Raw genomic sequence first — 20,604 nt, forward strand, 5'->3', positions numbered from 1 at the left:
AAGAATTTTAGTAGTTGGTTTTATGCAAAGAACTTAACACCTCTCAAATAAATAGAGGTTATTATAGTGATGGTATTAGCCAGTATTGCCAGTGTAGTACAGGTAAATATTAAACCGATGGCTTAACCTTTTATTTCCCCCTCCCCTGCTCAGTCTTACTCTATGGATGCTGCTCTGGTGTGGAGCCAAGCACATGGACTCTGTCACATGGTCCACAAACCTCCTTCTTCTCTCGGTTTCCTTCCCAGGCAGTTCACTCTGCCCACCCTGTTGCTTCTGTGCCTGGTGGATACGACCAGTGTGTTCCTTTCCTCCAAAGCCCAGTACCTTATCAAGCAGGTTTATATATTAAATTTTCAATCCACAAACCCTCTACACAAAATGCTCACATCCAATGGACAATGATACAAACTGTCCTTCTATATGAGATAAAGACCTATAGAAACCCTTAAAATATATCTACTTACCACCAATTAAGACCACTTTGATCTAGATCCTCCTGGAATCTCTCTCTCTCCTCCTCCTCTTCTTCTGTTTTACTAGCCTTTTCCCCTGCCTACCTTTCCACTGCCCAATTATATATCACCTTAACATCAACCAACATATGTAGGGTTCACAAAGTGGAACGCACCAATCTTGTATTTGGTGAGTGTTAGAAGAAAGCTAACTAGAAGGGTTAGGTGCCTTTCACTGGTTTGTTGCGAAAGGAGGGGAGCCGATGACCACCAGCACTGGTCCTAGACATTTGTACTAAAGGTTACATTTGTGTGCCAGAGATTGGAAGTCAGAGTTTCAATTAATCATCTTTATCTGTTTCCCCTATGTATTGCTAGGAACTCAACCCAAGACTCCGAGACGAGCACTGTGCAAACTGAGCTATATTCCCAGTCCCCCACTGTCTACTTCTTTATGTATTTTCTTGGCTTACTGTATGGGCTTGGATACTAAAGATGTTATTAAACCTGCTGACCCTTGGAAATTTCCAGAGTGACTGCTTTGGGCCACTTTTGGAGAAAAGCAATAATTATACATTCTATGTTTAATTATACATTCAATCAACTAAAAGGCACACGGGTTGCTTTGCTTTCTATCTCATGGTGGCTACTAGCTGCCAGACCCAGTGGCAAATCCACAAGAACCATTTTGAATTCTAAAATTGAAAACATAACAAAGGGACCGGTCTATTGACCTTGCCACTATGGAGGGAGCAGCGCCCCTCTCTGCGTGTCCATGATCTGCTTTTCCTAGATATCTATTAGGGTCTTTGAATTCATATAGTTGAGGATGGTAATAAATACGCTCAAATTGCCAAACCACGAATCTTGCATGAAATGAAAGCTCAGCCAAGAGGAGAGTGAATCCTAACCTCCTGGTCCCCATGTCATGAATAAATGAAAAGAGAAAAGGCATAAGACAGGAAATTGGAACATTTTCAAACAACAGTGGCAATTTTCATGTGTTTTACAGTTTAGGTTTAATAATGATTTAACCCTTTCTGTTTACAGTTGACATGAACAGTCAGGTGGATGGTGTAAATGAACCAACAGAGAGTCTGCAAGAAGAGCTCCAATAGGTAAATTACCTCAATGGAGGGATTTTTCTTTTCAGTTCATGTGTAAACAAGATGTTATATTTCTCTTGCCTTTGCTAGGAAGAAAGATTATCACATAGAAGCTTGTCATCCTTAAGTAGAAAGAACAAGCTGTAGCAAGCATATTTAAATCACGGAATACCTTAGATTTCCTAACTTTGACAATAAGAAGAGTGTTTTCCTATCAGTTTTACCCCTTTCCTCCTAGAGTGATCACATTACTTCAGTAACTCCAGATTATTCCAGGAACTGTGTTGTTTGGAATATCTATTTGGTTTTTAAGTGTATCACTAAACGATAAAGACATATAAATATGTATTGGCAGAAAAATAAGTGCTTGAGATAGCACACCACTTCCCAAGGATGTGTGCATCTTTACAGACATACCTTGAGCTCAGTGAGGCCAGGGCAACTTCCAGGAAAATAAAGTGGTAATCAGTCTAAATCATATGTAATCTATTAGCTTTTCCATGACTTTCCCAACCCTAGAAAGGGCTATGGAAAAGACGGGAAAATCTGAAAATAAAGAAGTTATCCTTACTATTAACTAAATGTTAAAAACACCATAGAGCAATGAACTCTAAGGCAGGGAGGGAAGAACAGAGATGAGTCATGGTTGTTCTTCAACTCCTTGGTTCTTCTTGGTCTCTGTATCCTGCCGGAAGCCTACCTTGCATTATACTTAAGCTCTAACCAGATAATGGAATGAAAGTTCTACCATTGTCATGATAATCATGAACTTTACACAGCTATAAATTTAATACTATTTTTAAACCACAAAATTGTTTTTAAAAATACACATTTATATAAACAGAAACTCATAACCTTTTTACCTTAGTTATATGCTTCAAAAATTCTGGGAAGTTCCCTTTGAAAAATAATGAATAGAGACAAAGAGTTTGCACCCTTCCTCCGTGCCTCTTGTTCCTTTTATTCTTTGGTCATCGACAAACTACTACTTGGATGTTAATAGGAAGAAATATACAAATATACAAATGTTAAATACCAGCATATATTTATTTTCCTTGACCCCAATTACACACGGAGGCTCAAGCACTTCCAACTCAAAATTACTTGGATTTGTGAACACTTGCTTTTGAATAGCTCAACCATTTTTGCAGAAAGCATGATGGTGCTTTTCCATGTTCACACAGATCCCAAATATTAACTTTATAAAAGACTCATAGGCTACCAGAGAAATCAATCTAAAGAAAAGTTCCAGTAGATAATGCCTGGGCTTCTTAATTAACTTAAAGTGACAAGGGAACTAAAACCTGGACAAGCCTTCTGGTTTACCTGATTTTACCACACTGGTTTTCTGGGCTTTATCCCATTTACATATACATGCGTACTAGATAACATATCTGAATAGCTAGAGGTATTGTTACTAATTCAAGAAAACCATGAATTTAAAATATGTTTAAAACACAAAAACACAGAATTGCATATGCAGTGACCACGTAGAGACTTGTCACCTCTAATGCAGGATGACAAATAGAAAGCATGACATTACAGGACAGAAAGATGTGTGTATGCAAATATCACTGTTTCATGGTGAACCCTAAGCATTGGAGCCTTAAGTATCCTTCAAGATAACTAAAGAGTCTGACACAGGCACTGAATTCTCACTTCTGCTTCCTCTCCCACATCTTCACAGCCTTCTGATTTATAGTTTTCTTCTTTTAACAGAGTCACAGGTTAGAATTTGTTTTTTCACATTAATTACATCAAACATACATTAGTGTATGTGGAGCCTTTATTTTTACACTACTGTTGTGGTTAGGGTTTGCATGTAGTTGTTACTCTCTGGGCCTCATCAGACTTAGTTTGATGTGGATTGACAGGGAGCTACTTCTTTTAGAAAGTTAACATCTTCATCTGGTACAAAAAAAATGGAGTAACTTAAACTCCTATATTAATGGTAGTTAAAAATGCTATACCCTGAGTTTTCAATTACTCTAACGAAATCAGTGAATAAGGAGGAAAGATTTATTTGAACCCTTGGGCTTGAAGATCAGCAGGAAAATCAAGACAGGGAAAGGCCACTTGAGTTCCAACAAAACCTTCAAGGTCATACCCATACTGACTATAGACAATTCATTCAAAACTACTATACTTATATGAAAGAGGTGAAGAAGTCCAAAAACTTTAGAATTATTAAGCTGATTTTAAGGATTGTTTCATAGATGTAAATTAATAAATGTAACAGCATTAAATAGTCTGGAGGATGGAAATTATATGATCATTTGAATATTTTAAAATCTATCAGATGTTTTAGCAACACTTTATTATATATAAATATTCCCCCTCAATGGCCAGCATTATACCAAGTGTTGAAAAATGGAAGTGTGTCTTGTAAGCCCAGGATAGCACTACTCACTAACCACTGTGACAAAATACCCAGTGGGAATGCTATAAGAGGAAAGAATATGGGTTTAGAGGGGATGGTCTCTTAGACTGTGGCAGCCTATTTTGCTGGTGATGGGAGCTTGTAAAATGACCTTCTGAAAGCAGAATACTAGACCAGAATTAGAAAAGAGTGTAGACTTCAAAGGCCTGCTTCTATGTCATCCAGATAGGCTTGATTTGCAATGATTTCTACCACATCCCAAAATAGGGCAACCAATGAGAAACCAAATGTTGAGGAATCTGAGCCCATGGTGGGCCTTTTACATTCAAACCAAAGCAAACCTAGAAGATAAAGTGTTGTCACTCTGTTCTAGCTATGGGTACTAGAAGTTTTAGAAAGTCCAATAAAGACATAAAAATGGAATGGGAAGAATAATATTTTTTTTTCCAGATGATGCGGTTCTATATAGAAAGACAGATAAAATCAGGAAAGAAGCAGTACACAGATCATCTTAATAATGTTCTGAGGGGGGAAAAATCAATCTTTCAAAGTAACTACAAAAATAAGCTATCAGAAATAAATTTAACCAAGGAAGTGAAGATCATAAGATACCAAGGCATGAAGCAGAGACGCACACACAGATTTCATGGGTTTAGGAGGATTAACATTGTTAAACTGTTCATATTAAAAGTAAATGGCCTACAGGTTCAATGCAATGTCTGCCCTAACACCCAGTATGTTCTGAATGAGAAATATCCCTTACAAGCTTAATGTTAGGAAACTCAGTCCCTTGCTGGTGCACTTGAAGGTTATGAATCCTTTAGACAGTCTTCCCTCTGCTTCCTGACTGAGGACTCAAGGTCACGTTCCACCATCTCACCATTCCTCTCCATCACCATGAGGGGCTGTATCCTTTATTCAATGGCAGCTTAGAAAATCCCTTTCTCCCATATTTTGCTTCTCGTCAGGCATTAAGTTGCAGCAGCAGAAAAACCCTAATCATATGGAAATAGAAAATAGCAATAACAATGTAATCCTGAGTAAGAAGAGCCAACTTGAAGGCACAGCACTGGAAAGCCAGAATCCATATGCAGAGGATTGAAATGTACCCATCACTTTTTATTCTGTATAAAACCAAACTAAAACCCCGCTGTAGGATGGAACACTTAAATGTAACATCCAAAACATAGGAAAACACTTTGTCTGTGGTCTGGGTAAGGATTGTCCCAAAGAACAAAAGGAAAATTTCAAAAGATTATATCCAATGGCAAAGCTTCTGTGCAGCAAAGGAAGATGAGCAGCATAATGGAGAGACATCAATCTACAGAGTCGGGGGTGGGGGGTGTTTGCCAGCTACACACCCCAAAGGAAGATATCCAGAAGAGAACTTAAAATCAAATTTTCTACTTAATAAGACAATAGATAACACTCAAAATACTAATGCCCAACTAATATATGAACAAAAGAAAACAAAACAATAATATCACTAGACATCAGGGAAATGCAAGTCCACACTACAGTAATATCCCATATCACTCTGTTCAGCATCACTATTGATTTTAAAAGGTTGGTGGAAATGTGGCAAAAAAAAAAAAACTTAACCCAGTGTTGGTTAAAAACAAGATGTTTTCTCAAAATCAAATAGAAATTCTGTAAGATATAGCTTATAGGAATTGGGGAAGGAAAAACTGTAATAAGAGTAGGTTACATGAAAAAAAAAACTACTTTCAATAAAAGAAAAAATGGCAAAGTATATAGCCATCTCAGTCCTTAGCATAGATCAGCCTGGCATGTCCACACACGTGTTTTTTGCTACATTATTCATAGTAGCTAAGATAGTTATGTTATATGTCCACAAAAGAAAATGTCATAATAGACAAATGCAGCAAATGAATGAAACATATATCGTGTTAAATGAAATAAGCCACTAAACAAAAAATGTCAACATGAAATGAGGATAGTCATAGTGGCATGGGGTATGAGTGATGGAGGTTTGCTGTAAGTATGAAGATAAATATCAGACTGAATCCCATTCATATGATGCATTTTGTGACACAGTCTAAATATCTCACAGGAAGATGGTTAAAAAAATGTGATCTTTCCAGACAGAGTAATGGCAGCCATTACTAAAAAAAAAAAAAAAAGTTAAGAAATAAGAGTATAACTCTCAAACACAGTGGTGAGTGAGAAGAGCCAAGCACAGAGATGCTTGTGTGATCCTGTTTGTAGAAAATTCTAGATCAGGTAACTCAACTTCAAAATTAATGGTTCCAGCAAGAGTAGGGAAAGTAAAATTTTTTTAGTCATGAGAATTTTTTTGATGACAGTGTCGTGGACTAAGTATCACTCTTAAGACTTGAATACACCTGGCTTGTGCATTTCCCTGGAGGCAGGGTAGAAAATGTCAGACTAAAATGACCACAGACTCTTCTGGAAAACAGTACATTAGAGTTGTCTCATGGGTAGAGAACCCAAAAGATACTCAACAACAACAAAAAAAGCCTCATCAAAGACTTTTGCAAATCTGCATACTGTAAGTTGTTTACACACCAGAATCTAGAATGTACCAATGGGTTGGGAAAGGAAGATCACATCAAAGGCAGATTGTTCAAAGAATTCTTTGAACACTTGAGCTAATTGTCCCCATCAGTTTGTCATGTGGCCTACATTTATCAGTAGTGATTTATAAGATTATAAGATCTTTAAAGATACCATATGTCAGCAATTACAGTTCACATAGGCAAAGCTCTTTGATAGTAAAATAAGCTATTCCTAGGACTGAGAGGTATTCCGAGCACTGCATGAAAAAGGTACTCCTTGCTAGGCCTTGTGAAGATGCTTAATCTTTAATCTAACAAATGGTTTCTCTTTGTCTTCCTCAGGGCCACAAGATGAAGCAAAAGAACTGAATCTAAATGACAGCCCTCAGCATGGCAAGGCCTGGCGCTGAGGGATTTGGGAAGATGGTAGTGTGTGCTGTGAAAGGGGGTGGGGGAGGGGGGAAGGCAAGTTCATGGAAGAAAGGGGGTTCTTTGCTCTAATTCTCCAGCTGCATTTTGTTGTTTACTTACAAAAAGAAAAGACAAGCAAACTCCCTCCACTTGTGGGAGGCCCCATGCTGAGCATCTTTCAGGCACTCAGTCCCTACCATTTCTGTCTTTTGTCCATGGCCTCACCCCTATGGCCATGGTGGTAGGGTTAATGTCACCCACGTCTCATTGGCCATCTCTGCTTTCTTGGTTCTCTCACAAAGATTGTTATAGGATTATTTGAAAAAGAAGAAAGGTGGTGATAAGCTGCAGGCTAAATTTCAAGAGTTACCATGCCACAGCGTTGGCATAATCTACAGACAAAGGAGGAAGGGTAGAAAATGATTGCAAACCTTGAGTCATACTTAGAAGAGGTCAATTCAAATCAGGCATTAACAAAAGTCAGCCTTGGCAGCCACTAGAATCTCCACCTTTCACATCCAGGATGCTAAGTGTGTTTATTTTTGAGGCTGATTTCAAGCAATGCCTCCTTGGTTGACGAGGTCTTCCCTGTGTGCTTCCATATGGAGCCCATCAGCAAGATGCAGTTTTTTAGTTGGATATGTTTTTTTGTATACAATTGGAATGGATGTTACATTCTTTGAGGTCAAAGGGAGGGGGTTGCTTCATTAGGACTCAAATAAATCTTTTAGTAACAATTGAAGTCTCTACTCTTCATAAAAAGAATATCCATGTTGACCCAAGATGTGATAACCCACAGAGGTTCAAACTTGAAGTTAGGAACATTTGGAGCCATTACTTTCCAGGACTGCTAATGCCAAATCCAAGGGATTTAGTGGATAGTTCAAGCAATGAGGACCAAACTATCTGTCCCAGAACAAACCTAGGCCTCCCACTGCCTCTTGGGTTCTAAAGACATGGTAGTCTTTTGCATACCATCTTAACTCCATAGTGTTTTAGAAGTGTGATGTTTTATGTTGCCAGTCCTCACAGAAGAAGGGAAAAGTAGAACTAACGAGAATATCTAAAGTCAACAGTGAGATGATACCACTTCATAAGTATCTCATCCAACTCATTAGCTTTGGTCTTGCCTTCCTATTGCCTGCACTGCATTAATTTCTCTTTCTGTTACCTTTTAACATCTCTTAACAGAACAACAAGGCTGTTTCAGAAATTTTCTAATGTTTCCCCATGACTTTCGCTCTTACCTTTTCTCTCCTTCTACAGTTTGACATGACAGAAAATACGTCTCCATGACATGTTGTTTTCTAGAATAATCTTCCTCTAGATAATCTAAGAAAGGATGCTGTCTAGATAGATAGCAGCTTCCATGTTTCCTGACATCTTCATAGCTATATGACAAGCACCCATCATTTTTGTGAAGTGCCTGACAAGAGAACCGTGCTAGGAAGGTTCCTCATACCTCCTGGGGGAAGTTTTACTCGGTCTCCTTTATAGGGTCACAGTGAGAAGGGACACCTGAGATAAAAGGTATAGCCAGGACTGAGATAATTCTATCCCACACAGCATCAGCCTTTGTGTTTGCTCATCCTGTGTGGAGACAGGTTAAGAAACAGGGAGAGAGAATTCTGTAGAAAATGTAGGAAAAGGAAAGCAATCTTTAGAAACAGAGAAGGAGTCCCAACTTCTCAATTTGCTTAAACTTCCTTTTATGAATTAAAGTGCATTTTCATCTTTGCTTTGCAGTAAATTTTTGGTTGCTATGTGGCTGAATGATTGTATGCTTTAAAATAAAAAATGCAGTTAATTTACATTTTAATAATAAAATATAAAAATTTTAGCCCTGGGCCAGACTGAAGGCATCTCAGATGAGGAAACCCATTGTTCACGTGCCCTGTCATTACACAAGCTGTACAAGGCAGTACATGTGGGAAGTGGACCAGTGCTTTCCACACAAGAATGCTGGATGCCATTTCCAAACACACTTCGGCCAGGCCACATGACATAAAGGGCAATCAGTGGATCGGAGGAAAGTAGCCCTGTTATTAGTCATGTTTGCATACAGAGGATTGAAGTAGACCTTCAATATAATAGTCTTGATTTAAAAGGTACTCACTGCAGACTAGACAATGGGGCTTTTCCTCTTGCGATAACTATTCAGATGATGGACAAGTCTTCTTTGATAAAAGCTTACAAAGAAGACCTCTGGAGCATTGTCTGCAATACTGGGTCACATATTAATCACTGCAGCTAATTGTAAATCTTTCTCTGAAACACTGAAAAGGCCTCTTTGTGAATTATTACAGTTCTGCTTGACGCATTTGGTTTGCAAAGACATTTTTCTGTATGTGGTGCATGTCAGCTGTGCTTTGAAACAAAACAAAGTTAGCAGAATATGTTCAATATATTTTCTCGGGAAAATAGGGTTTTTATCATATGACTCATTAAGGATTTGCCTTACCCTGACATTTGTGATATAAAGGAAAAATCAGGAAAAAAGTAATTTTCTTGAACAAGATATGTTTTTACTTAATGCAAATAAATGTAGTCTGTTGCTTGCAAGGAAAAAATGTCTTCTGGTATTACTAGGGTAACACGTGCCTCTTTGGTTAAAGCAGTCTTGAAATGCTGGACAGCTTCTGAGTCTGTTTGTCTCTTTTCATCTGTGCTACACACTATGACACTTAAATGACTATTGCCTTCGAACTATATTTGTTAGAGCAGAGTGCAAATAAACTTCTTTGAGAGGATAATGTGGAATTATGTGTTTTGTGAAATTTGTCCTGTAGCCACAAGCAGTAACTCTGTATTCATTTAATGTTATCTATTTGGTCATAAATAAGAATATTTAAAGTTGCCTCTGGGACTGGAGAGATATCTCAGTGGCTAAGAGCACTGGCTGCTCTTCCATAGGTCCTGAATTCAATTCCCAGCAACCACATGCTGGTTCACAACCATCTGTAATGGGACCAGATGCCCTCTTCTGGTGTGTTGGAAGACTGACAGTGTACTCCATACATCCACAAATAAAAATATCTTTAAAGGTGCCTCTGTTAGTCCACGTTTACTCAATGATGTTCATTCTTTACTGAGACTAGTTGGAGTTTGCCCACGTTTTTTCAAACTAAAGCAAAGTTTCTATTAGATATTCCCCCTCCACACACACACACACACACCCCAAATTTTTCTTTCTTTCTAAATAAGCCATTAACTTACAAAAAGTTTGAGATACAGATATAGGTTGCTGAGATAAAAAGGAAATGGGTCAATCCTTGGGGTATATTCTCTATTACTGGAATTCTTCTAAAGAACCTCCTATGAGCTTTGTCACTGGCTGTGTGATTGTGGTGGTGTTACCCTCACTCTACTATTGACAGAATCATGATAGATAAAATTACAAAAAAAGTTCATAAAATGCTAAGCTGCCATACTAGAGGAACATGTTTCCAATAGTAAATGAAATCTGAAGAAGAAATAAATAGCAGGTAGCCCAGTCTCCTGTTTTAGCAGGCATTCTTAACACAATGATAATTTGACTTGATTTAATCCTCACTAGATACATTGCTTCTTTTATACCCAGCTATTCAAGACTCTTCATGCTTCTCTGATGACACTTCAATCAGCATCCAAACACAACACTCTACAGGGACATTTCCCAGGCAAACTATAGCAAGTGGGGACTGCAGAGAAGAATTTTTTTTTAGTTAAATTAATTTGTTTCAGTGTTGACTATTCATTTTGAACATTCAGCTATCCAGATTCAAATGTAAACTTTCTACTGAACCTATTTTCTTGTTATGTAATTGTTTTGGCATTTCTTAGATAGCTAAAAGACCTATTTTCTAGTTACTATGTAAAAAAGCCAATACTTAACTGATCAATATAAATATTAAAGTTATAGTAGCTAAAGTGATAATTATGGGATATTCTTAAATATTTAATTTTATAATACAGTATTTTTATAGTTAAAAAAATTTGAGAGTATATTACATTAAGATGTTTTGCAACAGAAAAATGAGTACTGAACATTTGAAATTCCATAAAATGGGTAAATCCTGAGTACATGTCATGAATAATTTTAAAAGGTAGCAATAGAAAATTTAAGTACACTTAAATTTATCAATAAGCTACATATCCTGTATCAAAATTATTTTTAATTTGCCAAGAGTGCAAGAGAGAAAATACACACACACACACACACACACACACACACACACACACAATCAATACAAGGAATAAACAACTACTGATAAGGCTCTTTATGGTGCCCTCTTCCTCTGTGTACCAATCCATCAAAATAATGAGTGTGAATTAATAAAATCACGTAAGTAACTTCAGGTAATATCTCTGATTTATTTTCATTTTATATTATCAATGTCGAATAAATCGTGCCCTGTGTTGTGGATGTCCATTGCTTCTTCGGGTGGGTATATCACAGCATGTTCTTCTCAACCATTTCCCTAAGTCATTTAAAATTATTTTATGATAATGGTGGAAGGTCTGCTGTACCACTTCCCTGTTGTATGGTGGTCAGCTTGAATCTTTCTTTCTTTAAATGAAAACTACTAGCATTATTTTTTAACCACAGTTTTTTTCTATACCAGGCTGCACTTTCAGGAGATGCCCCAGGGTTAATGAATATTTGGCACTAATCACCAAATTATGTTACAAAGGCATACAGTTAGCAATTTATAAAATGAGAATTTCCACTTTGTGGGGCCCTCACTGACCTTGAGGGCCCTATAAACATGGACACTTAAACATGTCAGCATGAGAAATTGTTTCTCATTATTACTTTAACTATCCTGTCTTCATTTACTAATGAGGCTGGACAGATTTCTGTCAGCTGCTTGTATTTTCTGATTGGGGAATTAATCTGTTCATGTTCTTTTGGTCATTTATCACTGGGATTTTTGCTTTTTTATTGATATTTATGAGCTGGCTCTTCATATAGAGTTTTACCTTTATTGTCATGTTTCCTGCATAAATTTTTCTACTTGTCCTTTACTTCATAACTGTGATTGTGACATTTTCTGACACACAGTCCTTTTTATCTCTCTATGGAAGAAAATCTCTTTCCCTTCATGTGGGCTTCATGTGTTTTGTTGCTGACAATACCTGCTGAACTTCATTTCTGCTTCTGTCTCTGATGAAATCTTTTAGCCTAGCAGAAAAGCCCTTATTCAGCTTTTCTGGTTATAGGTCCTTTGATTCTACACTAGCCAGAAGATGACAGCCATATGACCAGGCTGGCCAATCACAGGAATTTAACATCCAGACCTCAACAGTTGCTGTAGAAAGACTTGCCACCCAAACTAGACTAATCAATATTTTTTATAATTTGATAAATTTGCTGGAGAGAGAACTTCACCTCTTCTAATGTTGATTTTAGTAGCCTTTTCTATTACTCATGGGATTTACTAAATTCCCCTTTCAAGTGACTTTTAGGATACATTTGTAGTGGTTTTCTGTGTGAAGGAATAACACCCATTCTCATTCTTGTTCTCTACCCTACCCCACTTCCTGAGACAGGGTCCCATGTAGCTCAGGATGGCTTTGAACACTTGGATAGCTGAGGCTGGCCAAGGCCAACTGATATTCCACCCTCTGTCTCTCAAATGCTATAGAAATACTTGTGTGTCACCATGTCCAGCTAACTCAAAATACATCACTGTCCTCAGGGTCCCATGAGTGTGCCCCCTGACACAGAGCTCTGCTATTCTTTCCCCACTGGTTTCATGGCACCAGGCTCCTGAGATATGTCAGACATGTTTCTTTCTCTCCTTAAAGCTTTTCACTGACTTTTCTAGAATGTTCTTTTTCTGGTGATTTCTTGTTCATCACTTAGGAATGTTCTCAAAGTTCTCTCAGTGAGCATCACAGCAGATGCCCTTTACAATGCTACAAACTACTCCTAGCCCTCCCCACATACTAGTAAGTCTTTATCTTCCCTTACCCTCCTCTTCCATAGCACTTAAATGATCTGCTTATTAAACTCATTTCAAAAATCTTATGAAAAATGCTTAATTCTCTTAGGAAAAGGTAGGTAATAACTTTGTTTCTGTCACTGAAGAACCCAAGGCTGGACCTGACACATGTGGAACAGACATTAAGGATTTGTTGAAGGAAGAAATTATGCCTGGGAGCTTTGTTCTGAGAAATTGTCAACTCACTGTAAGACAGATAACCTTGTGTGTGTGTGTGTGTGTGTGTGTGTGTGTGTGTGTGTGTGTGTGTGTGTGTGTGTGTGTGTGTTGGCCTTGGTGGGAAGGTTATAAAGGAGAAATGAGTTCAGCTGTGGTAATTAAATCAGCAGGATACTCAGCATGGTGACCTTGAAGAGGGAGCAGATGAGGCAACCACAAAATCTGTTTGCAAAACTAGAGTGGAGAGGTTGCTTATAGTTAAGACCACTTATTGCTCTTTGACAGGACCTAGGTTTGGTTCCCAGCATCCCTAAGATGTCTCATCATCATCCATAGCAACAGTTTCTGGGGGTCCAACACCTTAGTTATGACTTACCTCCATAGTCATATGCACACAGGCAGTACACACACATAGATATAGGTAGGCAGAACACTCGTACATAAATAATTTTAGAAAATTACTGTGGATGCTACCTTGCTGTACAGAAAGTTTACTAAGTTTGTATTGAGTATGAGAGAGGGAACAGGAAGGACGCATTCACTGATCCAGCCTCAAACAAGTGAGGACTTCATGTAATAGAGCCAAATCATTTGATCTGAAGGTGGATAATGTTAGGATTGGATAGGCATGGTCAGACCACCACCAAAAGACAATGAAACTTCTACACTAGGCTATCATTTGTATTACTGCCTCTAAGTTGAGCAAATTCCTCTAAGCTGCCATCTTGGCATACTGTCCCCTTCAGCATGAAGCCCCGAGGTCACTATGAAGCAACCAGAGAGAAGACATCACTCTGAGTCACACCCAGAATAGAATGTATGTCATCACTTGTGCCCATACATTAATGAGCACACATCGGTGAACTGAGCAGACTCTAACTCCTGGGAGCTGTAGTTTGGCTGAATCACTGGCAGGAAAATGACTGTGTCTGATGATGATCTAGCTTGCTGCCTGCTTTGTACTGAGGTGTAGCTGCATGCTCTGGTTCAGCCTGCTGTTTCCATTCCCCAAGACCAAGCAAGTCACTAACTCAAAGAGGAGTGCCACTTGAATGTATTAGTTGGACAAAGCAACACTGGATAACATTTGCAATGCAATCGTGATAGCTCAGTTTAACCACTGGAACAACAAACAAACAAAAAACTACATGCCATACTTTCCATCAGTAATCTCAGGATTCCTAGAGCAAGATGAGGTAAGACAGGAGCTTTGCTAGAAGCTTTGAGGCTAAGTAGCCCAGACTGCAGCATAGGAAAAAACCAAAGAAACTCAGCAAAGTAGAAGAAAAATACTTCCTAAAAGTCCTCTAACCTCTACATACATGCTGTGATATGCACACATGCGCGTGCGCGCACACACACACACACACACACACACACACACACACTCCACAAACATTAAATAATATTTAAATTTAAACTAAAAGGGGTCTTGAAGACATAGCAGAGTAGAATATAATCTTTGTCATGTCTCTATTCCTGGATTAATGTCTCAGTTTTATTAAGGACACCTAGCACAAGAGAGTTGATTGTCTTGATTAACCTCTAAATGAACAACTTTTTGTCTTTGTCTGACCATAAGAACCTGACCAGGTATTCACACGTTCATCCTTTCTTCCCCGTCTGCTTCAATCTGTGTTTATATGTGGGTCCGTGTTGCTACCTACACCTTTTTATACAGCTTGAATTTATTTTCTCATTTGGTGGCTAGTGAGAAGTGGACTTAGTTTTCAAAATATTTTAGGGCCAGTTATTACATAGCCCAACCAGATCCTTCATCTTGGGTTTATACTTCAACACCTGTTTCCTGGGCTACCTCTCATCCTGCTATTTCCTAATGCACTTACTTGGCTACTGTGCTTTAAGTGGGTGAGCCAATACTCAGTGAGGCAAACTCAATACCTGCACATCTTTTTTATTGTCCCTACATATCATGTATTGATTAGTGTTCCAGATTTGCCTTAAACACACTTCACCATGTTTTCTACCAAGAGATAACACCCCTTCTTTTTGAATGTTTTAAAAATCCTATTCATCTTTTCTCAGTATCTGGAAAAAAATTGAGCCAGAGGGGCTATGCTTATTTCTGATACCCAGGAGAGAAGACATTTGCCCTACATGCATCCTCCTGAAATGTTCCATGGAAGAGACATTCCTGTTTACCCCTGGCCTGTGGAAAAACCTGAGCTGTAACCTGCATAACAACTGTTTCCTCAACCTTCTGCTCCAAAGCCCTGTGCTGACAGATCCGGCTTTCTCACCCACCAGTCTTCTGTCTGTGCCTTCAGGTTCTGTGTAGAGAGTCAGGAGGCAAATGCGAGGTAAATGTCAGTGTGTCTTGAGTGACTGTACTCCCTACGTAATAATCTGCTTTGTGAAGGAACAACGGACTCAGGAAAGGTGGTCATAGGCCTCTTTATCTGCAAAGCACAAGACATAAGCATCTAGCTTGTGGTTGTCAGCTGCTTTGCAGAGAGGTCCAAGTTGTTCCAGAAACAATTTCTTCGATTTCACTTCATCTGATACCACTTATTGGCATTACGAAGTTAGAGGAGACTCATTAGCAGCCTAGTCTAGTAAAGACTTAGGCAACAGCATCCTCAAGGGATCTTAGTGCTCTCTAAAGCATCCCAACTAGTAAAAGGCTAGAAAAAAAAAAAAAAAAAAAAAAACAGGTTTTTGTTTGGGTAAATGGACAAGCATAATCAATATGGGCAGAAAAATCAATAAGCATTTAATATTAAAGAGCATTCTTCACTGGTCATATAACTGTTCATAAGTTAACTCCATCTCTATAAAAATGAGGCACTTACTGCTTCAACTCCGCCTTTAAGATGAGCCACCTAAGGTATTAGGAAACTAATGATTTGCACAAGGCTACACATTAAGTAAGCATCCAGAAGTTATTATCCTAACTCTTCAGGCTGGGGGCTTCTGGCACTTGGGTCAACAACAGAATTGAATTTAGACACTAGTGAGTCCCAGATCCTGGACCTCAACCCAGGCTCTATGTCTTGTAGCTTCTGATTTAGGAATCCAGGGAAGAAATGTCAGAACTTTGTGCCTCTAACAACTTCCAGGCAATACAGTTGCTGCTGTTGCCCTGGGGGCCAGTCTTTGAGAACAACTGTGCTGAACTGAAATGATTGACAGGTATGATCCCTTGACAGCTAGGAAGGGGAAGAAGTCCTGAGGATCTTTAAGTCATGCATCTAATTCTCAATTTCACAAGCCAGAATATCTGTGCATTTCAATTCCCTAAAGTAACTATAAGCTAGAACAGCCCATGAGGGGCCAGCTTCTCTGTCTGTTGGGTTTCCAGGCAGCTATTCAAAAACTAGACCTCAGGAATAGCAATGTTGGAACATCTGAAAGCAAAGGTTTAAATATCAGCCTTACAGCCTAACTTCCCCTTTCATAGCCATGGATGTCATATCTGGAACATAATGACAATTATTTACCAGTTAAGAATTTAAATAAATGTAAATGTTGTGCGCCTACCTACACACATTCATTTCATGGCACATAGAAATAATGGTGTTATCTCCCTTCTGTATGTATAACCCTCTAAAGAGAAAGGATATTTGACTTCCTTTCTTCTTTTTAGCAGCCAGGAGAGAAACTTAACTTTAACTTTTTCAAAATCTTCCAGGGTCATACTGGGTACCCAAACTTTCTTTCCATTTTTAACTGTGACAAGAATAAAAGAGAAAGGATGTGTGTTTGGCTGACTGCTGCTAGCGTGCTCCTGCTGCAGCGAGGGATGTACTGGCTGGCTCTTCTCCAGGGCCATATTTCCCTGTGCAGAAGAAACAGATAAATTCTAATAGAAAGATGGAAAGGGCTAGAAAGGACTGGAAATCTACAAAGAGGGAGGAGACAGGACATGGTATAAAAAGCAAAGAGAACTTGGTATAATTGAACGTCATTAAGTCTCCTCTTAACTGATTATAAGCTGTTTATTACATTCTCTTGTATACACAGATCTGCCTGCATTAGCTGTCACTCTCCTTCCTGAAGGGTCTTAAAGGCACAGGTAGAACTTCCTATCCCATGACAAAGGAGAAAGCAAAGAAGGACAGGAAGAAAGGGAACAAGACCAGAGTGGAAGCCTTTGAGGACTAGCAGACTCCTCATGTGTAGCCAGTCACCTGAAACTGAAACACAGAAAAAGCAAAGGCCGGGAGGTGGCTCACTCCCAGTCTCTGAGAACTCAGTGAGAGGAGCAGTTAGCATAAGCCCAAGCCTGTCATGGAGAGTCTACAGGAACCGGAGCCTACATTCGGCCATTTTTCCTTGGTGTTCAGCAATAATGGGACATAATCCAGTTTTGAAAGTGACTCCATGTTAGTATGGTATGACAAAGTTGGGCCTGTGCCAAATGGATTCTGGCTATGAGGAAGATAGGGGAGAATGGAGCAGCCATTCTGAAGAAAGCTCTAGACAAAGAATACACAGAAGGATCTGGGCTCTGCCAGGTCACACTCTCCTCTAGTTGATACTTCAATTCTCATGATCCCTAGAAGCAATTTACCAAGCACCGGGTTTTATCCTCAATTACCTTGGGCCAATATTCTCAACTCTAGCTGCATAACCAAATTGTCTTGGGAGCCATACCTTACCACTAAAAAAAAAAAAAAAAAAGAAAGAAAAAAGAAAAAGAAAAAAGGAAAGAAAGTCTATAAATTGCAAGCCTGTCACACTTCCAAGACGGCAAGGTCATTAAAGACAAAGAAACACCAAGAAACTGTCCCAGATCCAAGGAATCTATGAAGACAAACTGAATTCATTGCAGACCCTGGAAAAGAACCATAGCTAGTGTCAAAGATGTCCCCAATTGATCTTGACACAATCACTATGGAAACGAGAAAAAATGAACATTTGGAAAGCTTCATGAAAGACACAAATTAATTGTGCTTGATTTGCCTTTTTTCCCTCTATTTTTTAATTTAAGACAAGACCTGTTGAGACAACCCTGGCTAGCTGGCCAGGAGCTTGCTGCTATGTAGACCAGTCCCTGAACAAACTCACAGTGATTCTTTCCTCCCCAACCCTGCCACCATCTCTGCCACACACACTCTCAGCCTGACCCAGCAAGGGGATTAAATGCATGCAACACTAGTTAGGAGTTTTTGCATTCTTAAATCATTGGAAATGGAGCCGTGGCTCAGTGGTTAAGAGCACTGATGATTTTAGAGGAACCAGGTTTAATCTCTAGCACTCACAGGGCAGCTTACAACAGTCTGACACTAGTTCTAGGGTATCCAGCACCCACTTCTGACATCTGCTGGGATAGGGTAGGCATGCTGTGTACAGACCTATATGCAGGCAAACATCAATGAGTATAAAGTGAAGCTTAAAAAAATCCATTAGTTGTACTTTGTGTGTTTGCGTGGTCATGAGGCGGTCAGAGAATAGCTTGCAGAAATGTGTTTTCTTCTTTCGTCATGTGAGTGGGTCACAAGGAAAGAAACTGGGTCCTCAGGCAGTGTGGCAAGTGCTTTTTTCCCACTAATCCATCCTGATACACTCTGTATATTATTTGAAGGGTAGCTTATTTTAAAAGAAAGAAAGAAGGTGGAGGAAAGGGGGAGGGAGAAGGGGGAGAGGTGGGGAGAGAGATCGAGAATCCCACTATTTTCTGGGCCATTTCTCTGAGCCCTACATACATCATTATCCTAGGTTTATGAATGAGGTTGGTGTACTTTTTCCCAGCCCCTTAGATGCTGATGAATTCTCTAGAAGTATGTCTTCCTCCTAGAAGAAGACAGTAGGCAGATGGAGGACTTTGCCTCTAAAATCATTCCTTCCCCCAGGGAAAGGAATCTGACGGCATCTGAAGATTATCTCAGGATACCCCCAACCTTGGACAAGTGTATGTCTACCCTTAGATTCTCTACATTTTCCTCTCCAGGCAGATTTAACTTAATCTTACAGAAGAGAAGACTTCTTTCCCTGTAGAAACTGGCCAACAACCCTCCACAAACACAGTAACCCCTCCCAGCAAACACAGCTCTAAGGAAATGAAGAATATTCTATTTTCATTAATGAGGAGGTGACAAAGGGCTAAGCATGGGTACATGGTGGGGGGGAGCAGGAGGTAGGTAGGAATGTGCCCCTAAAAGCAAAGGAAAAAAAGCAGGGAAGGTTAAACGGTGCAAAAAAGATAACTTGAGTTTTTGGGATTCAATTTTAATGGTTGCAAAAACAAGCCTCTTGGCTATTTGCATATAAATGTGCTGGGGGGGGGGAGTCACAGTTCTCAGCTGTGCATTTTAACTTTCTCCTGAAAATCTGTTTCCCAAAGCAGCTGCAGGAATCAGCTGCAAATTCCAAATCTAAAAATCACAGTCACATGGTCGAATTGGGAAGGAGACCAGAGGAAGGCAGTAAGGAGGATGCTCCAGTTAACCCGTTGGGGCCTGCAGCCCATCTGTGTTGCCTGCAAACATTTATGAATCTCAGCGCCCATGGTACACTGTAGGGCAATTAGATCAGGATTGCTGTAGGCTAGGGGACTGGGGGTTGATAGGCATCCCTAGTCTATACAGACATTTCCCAGTCTATGAGAATCCATAGTTATGACTGGCTGACAATCAGGGTGAGATTGCAAGGATCTTGTAAATGGCAAGATAGGTTAGCAGGTTTGAGGGACTCGTCTCTGTGGCAACTACTCAGCCTTGCCACAGGGCAACCATAGACAGTACTAGTGGGCTGGCTGGGGGTGGCAAACTCACTTATAAGACAAAGGGATAGGCTCTGCCTAAGATCCTGCCTGTCTGTTGACATTGTCTTTGGCCCAGATACACAGTATCAGAATGCTTGTCAGACAGGACCACTCTCCAGCTCTGGCACAAAACCCTCCAAAGAATCATAATCTACTTCATCTTGATTTCTCACAGTAAGGTTTCGAGATGACCGTAGCAAGCTGGTTTGGCAGGAGGCCACCTATGGCAGCGACACAGGCAGGGAGCCTGGCCTGGGAGCATGGAGAGTGAGAGAGGCGTGCTGAGATGCAGAGGACCAACTCTGGTTCTTAAAACTCTCCTTAGCGTGCAGAGATGGATATCCAGCTATTTTAAGGGCCTTCTGTCTGCACAGGGAATTTAATAGGTTGTACAGAAATGTGAATTATCAGTGGGGACGCTCATGGCCCTTGTCCTTGCACCAAGAGGAAGCTGACCCCCAAGCATGGGCTGTGATATGATCAGTCGGTGTGAGGCTGGCACAGGCTCTCATTTTCCAGGCCAGGGCATATGTGAACCTATCTCTGCTCAAGCCTGCCAAACACAGCTGCACAATGGCGGAGGCCAGGGGCAATTACCCTGAGTCCAAAGAAGTTGGGCTGGTTTCCTGACCCTGACACTCGGCTTTCCACTTTCACATCTAATTCCTACCCCGTGCAGGGCGGAGCCTGTTCGCTGCTACATCTGCAATGCCTGGCACAGCATCAGCGTTCAAAAATGGTCAATGGGTAAATAGGGAATGCATGATGCCAGCTTGAGGTGACATCAGCTTTTAGGTTATGAGTGTCCACAACTGAGTAGTGGCCTTCCTCATCAGCAT

At 39.8% G+C, this 20,604-nt stretch overlaps 1 protein-coding gene across 11 annotated transcripts in view; it reads left to right on the plus strand.

Annotated features, from left to right (window-relative positions):
• Positions 1-1,573, plus strand: part of MACROD2 (mono-ADP ribosylhydrolase 2) — a gene marked incomplete at its 3' end in the record, with an annotated part of 1,819,824 nt that extends 1,818,251 nt beyond the window's left edge. For all 11 annotated transcript variants that reach the window (XM_080931763.1, XM_080931769.1, XM_080931766.1 and 8 more), the window contains one exon: positions 1,506-1,573. In XM_080931763.1, coding sequence (XP_080787889.1) covers positions 1,506-1,573 — 68 coding nt within the window. The remainder of the gene's footprint in view (positions 1-1,505) is intronic.
• Positions 1,574-20,604: the final 19,031 nt, after the last annotated feature.

This window comes from Micromys minutus (assembly GCF_963924665.1).
Source record: "Micromys minutus genome assembly, chromosome: 17".
Lineage (NCBI taxonomy): Eukaryota > Metazoa > Chordata > Mammalia > Rodentia > Muridae > Micromys > Micromys minutus.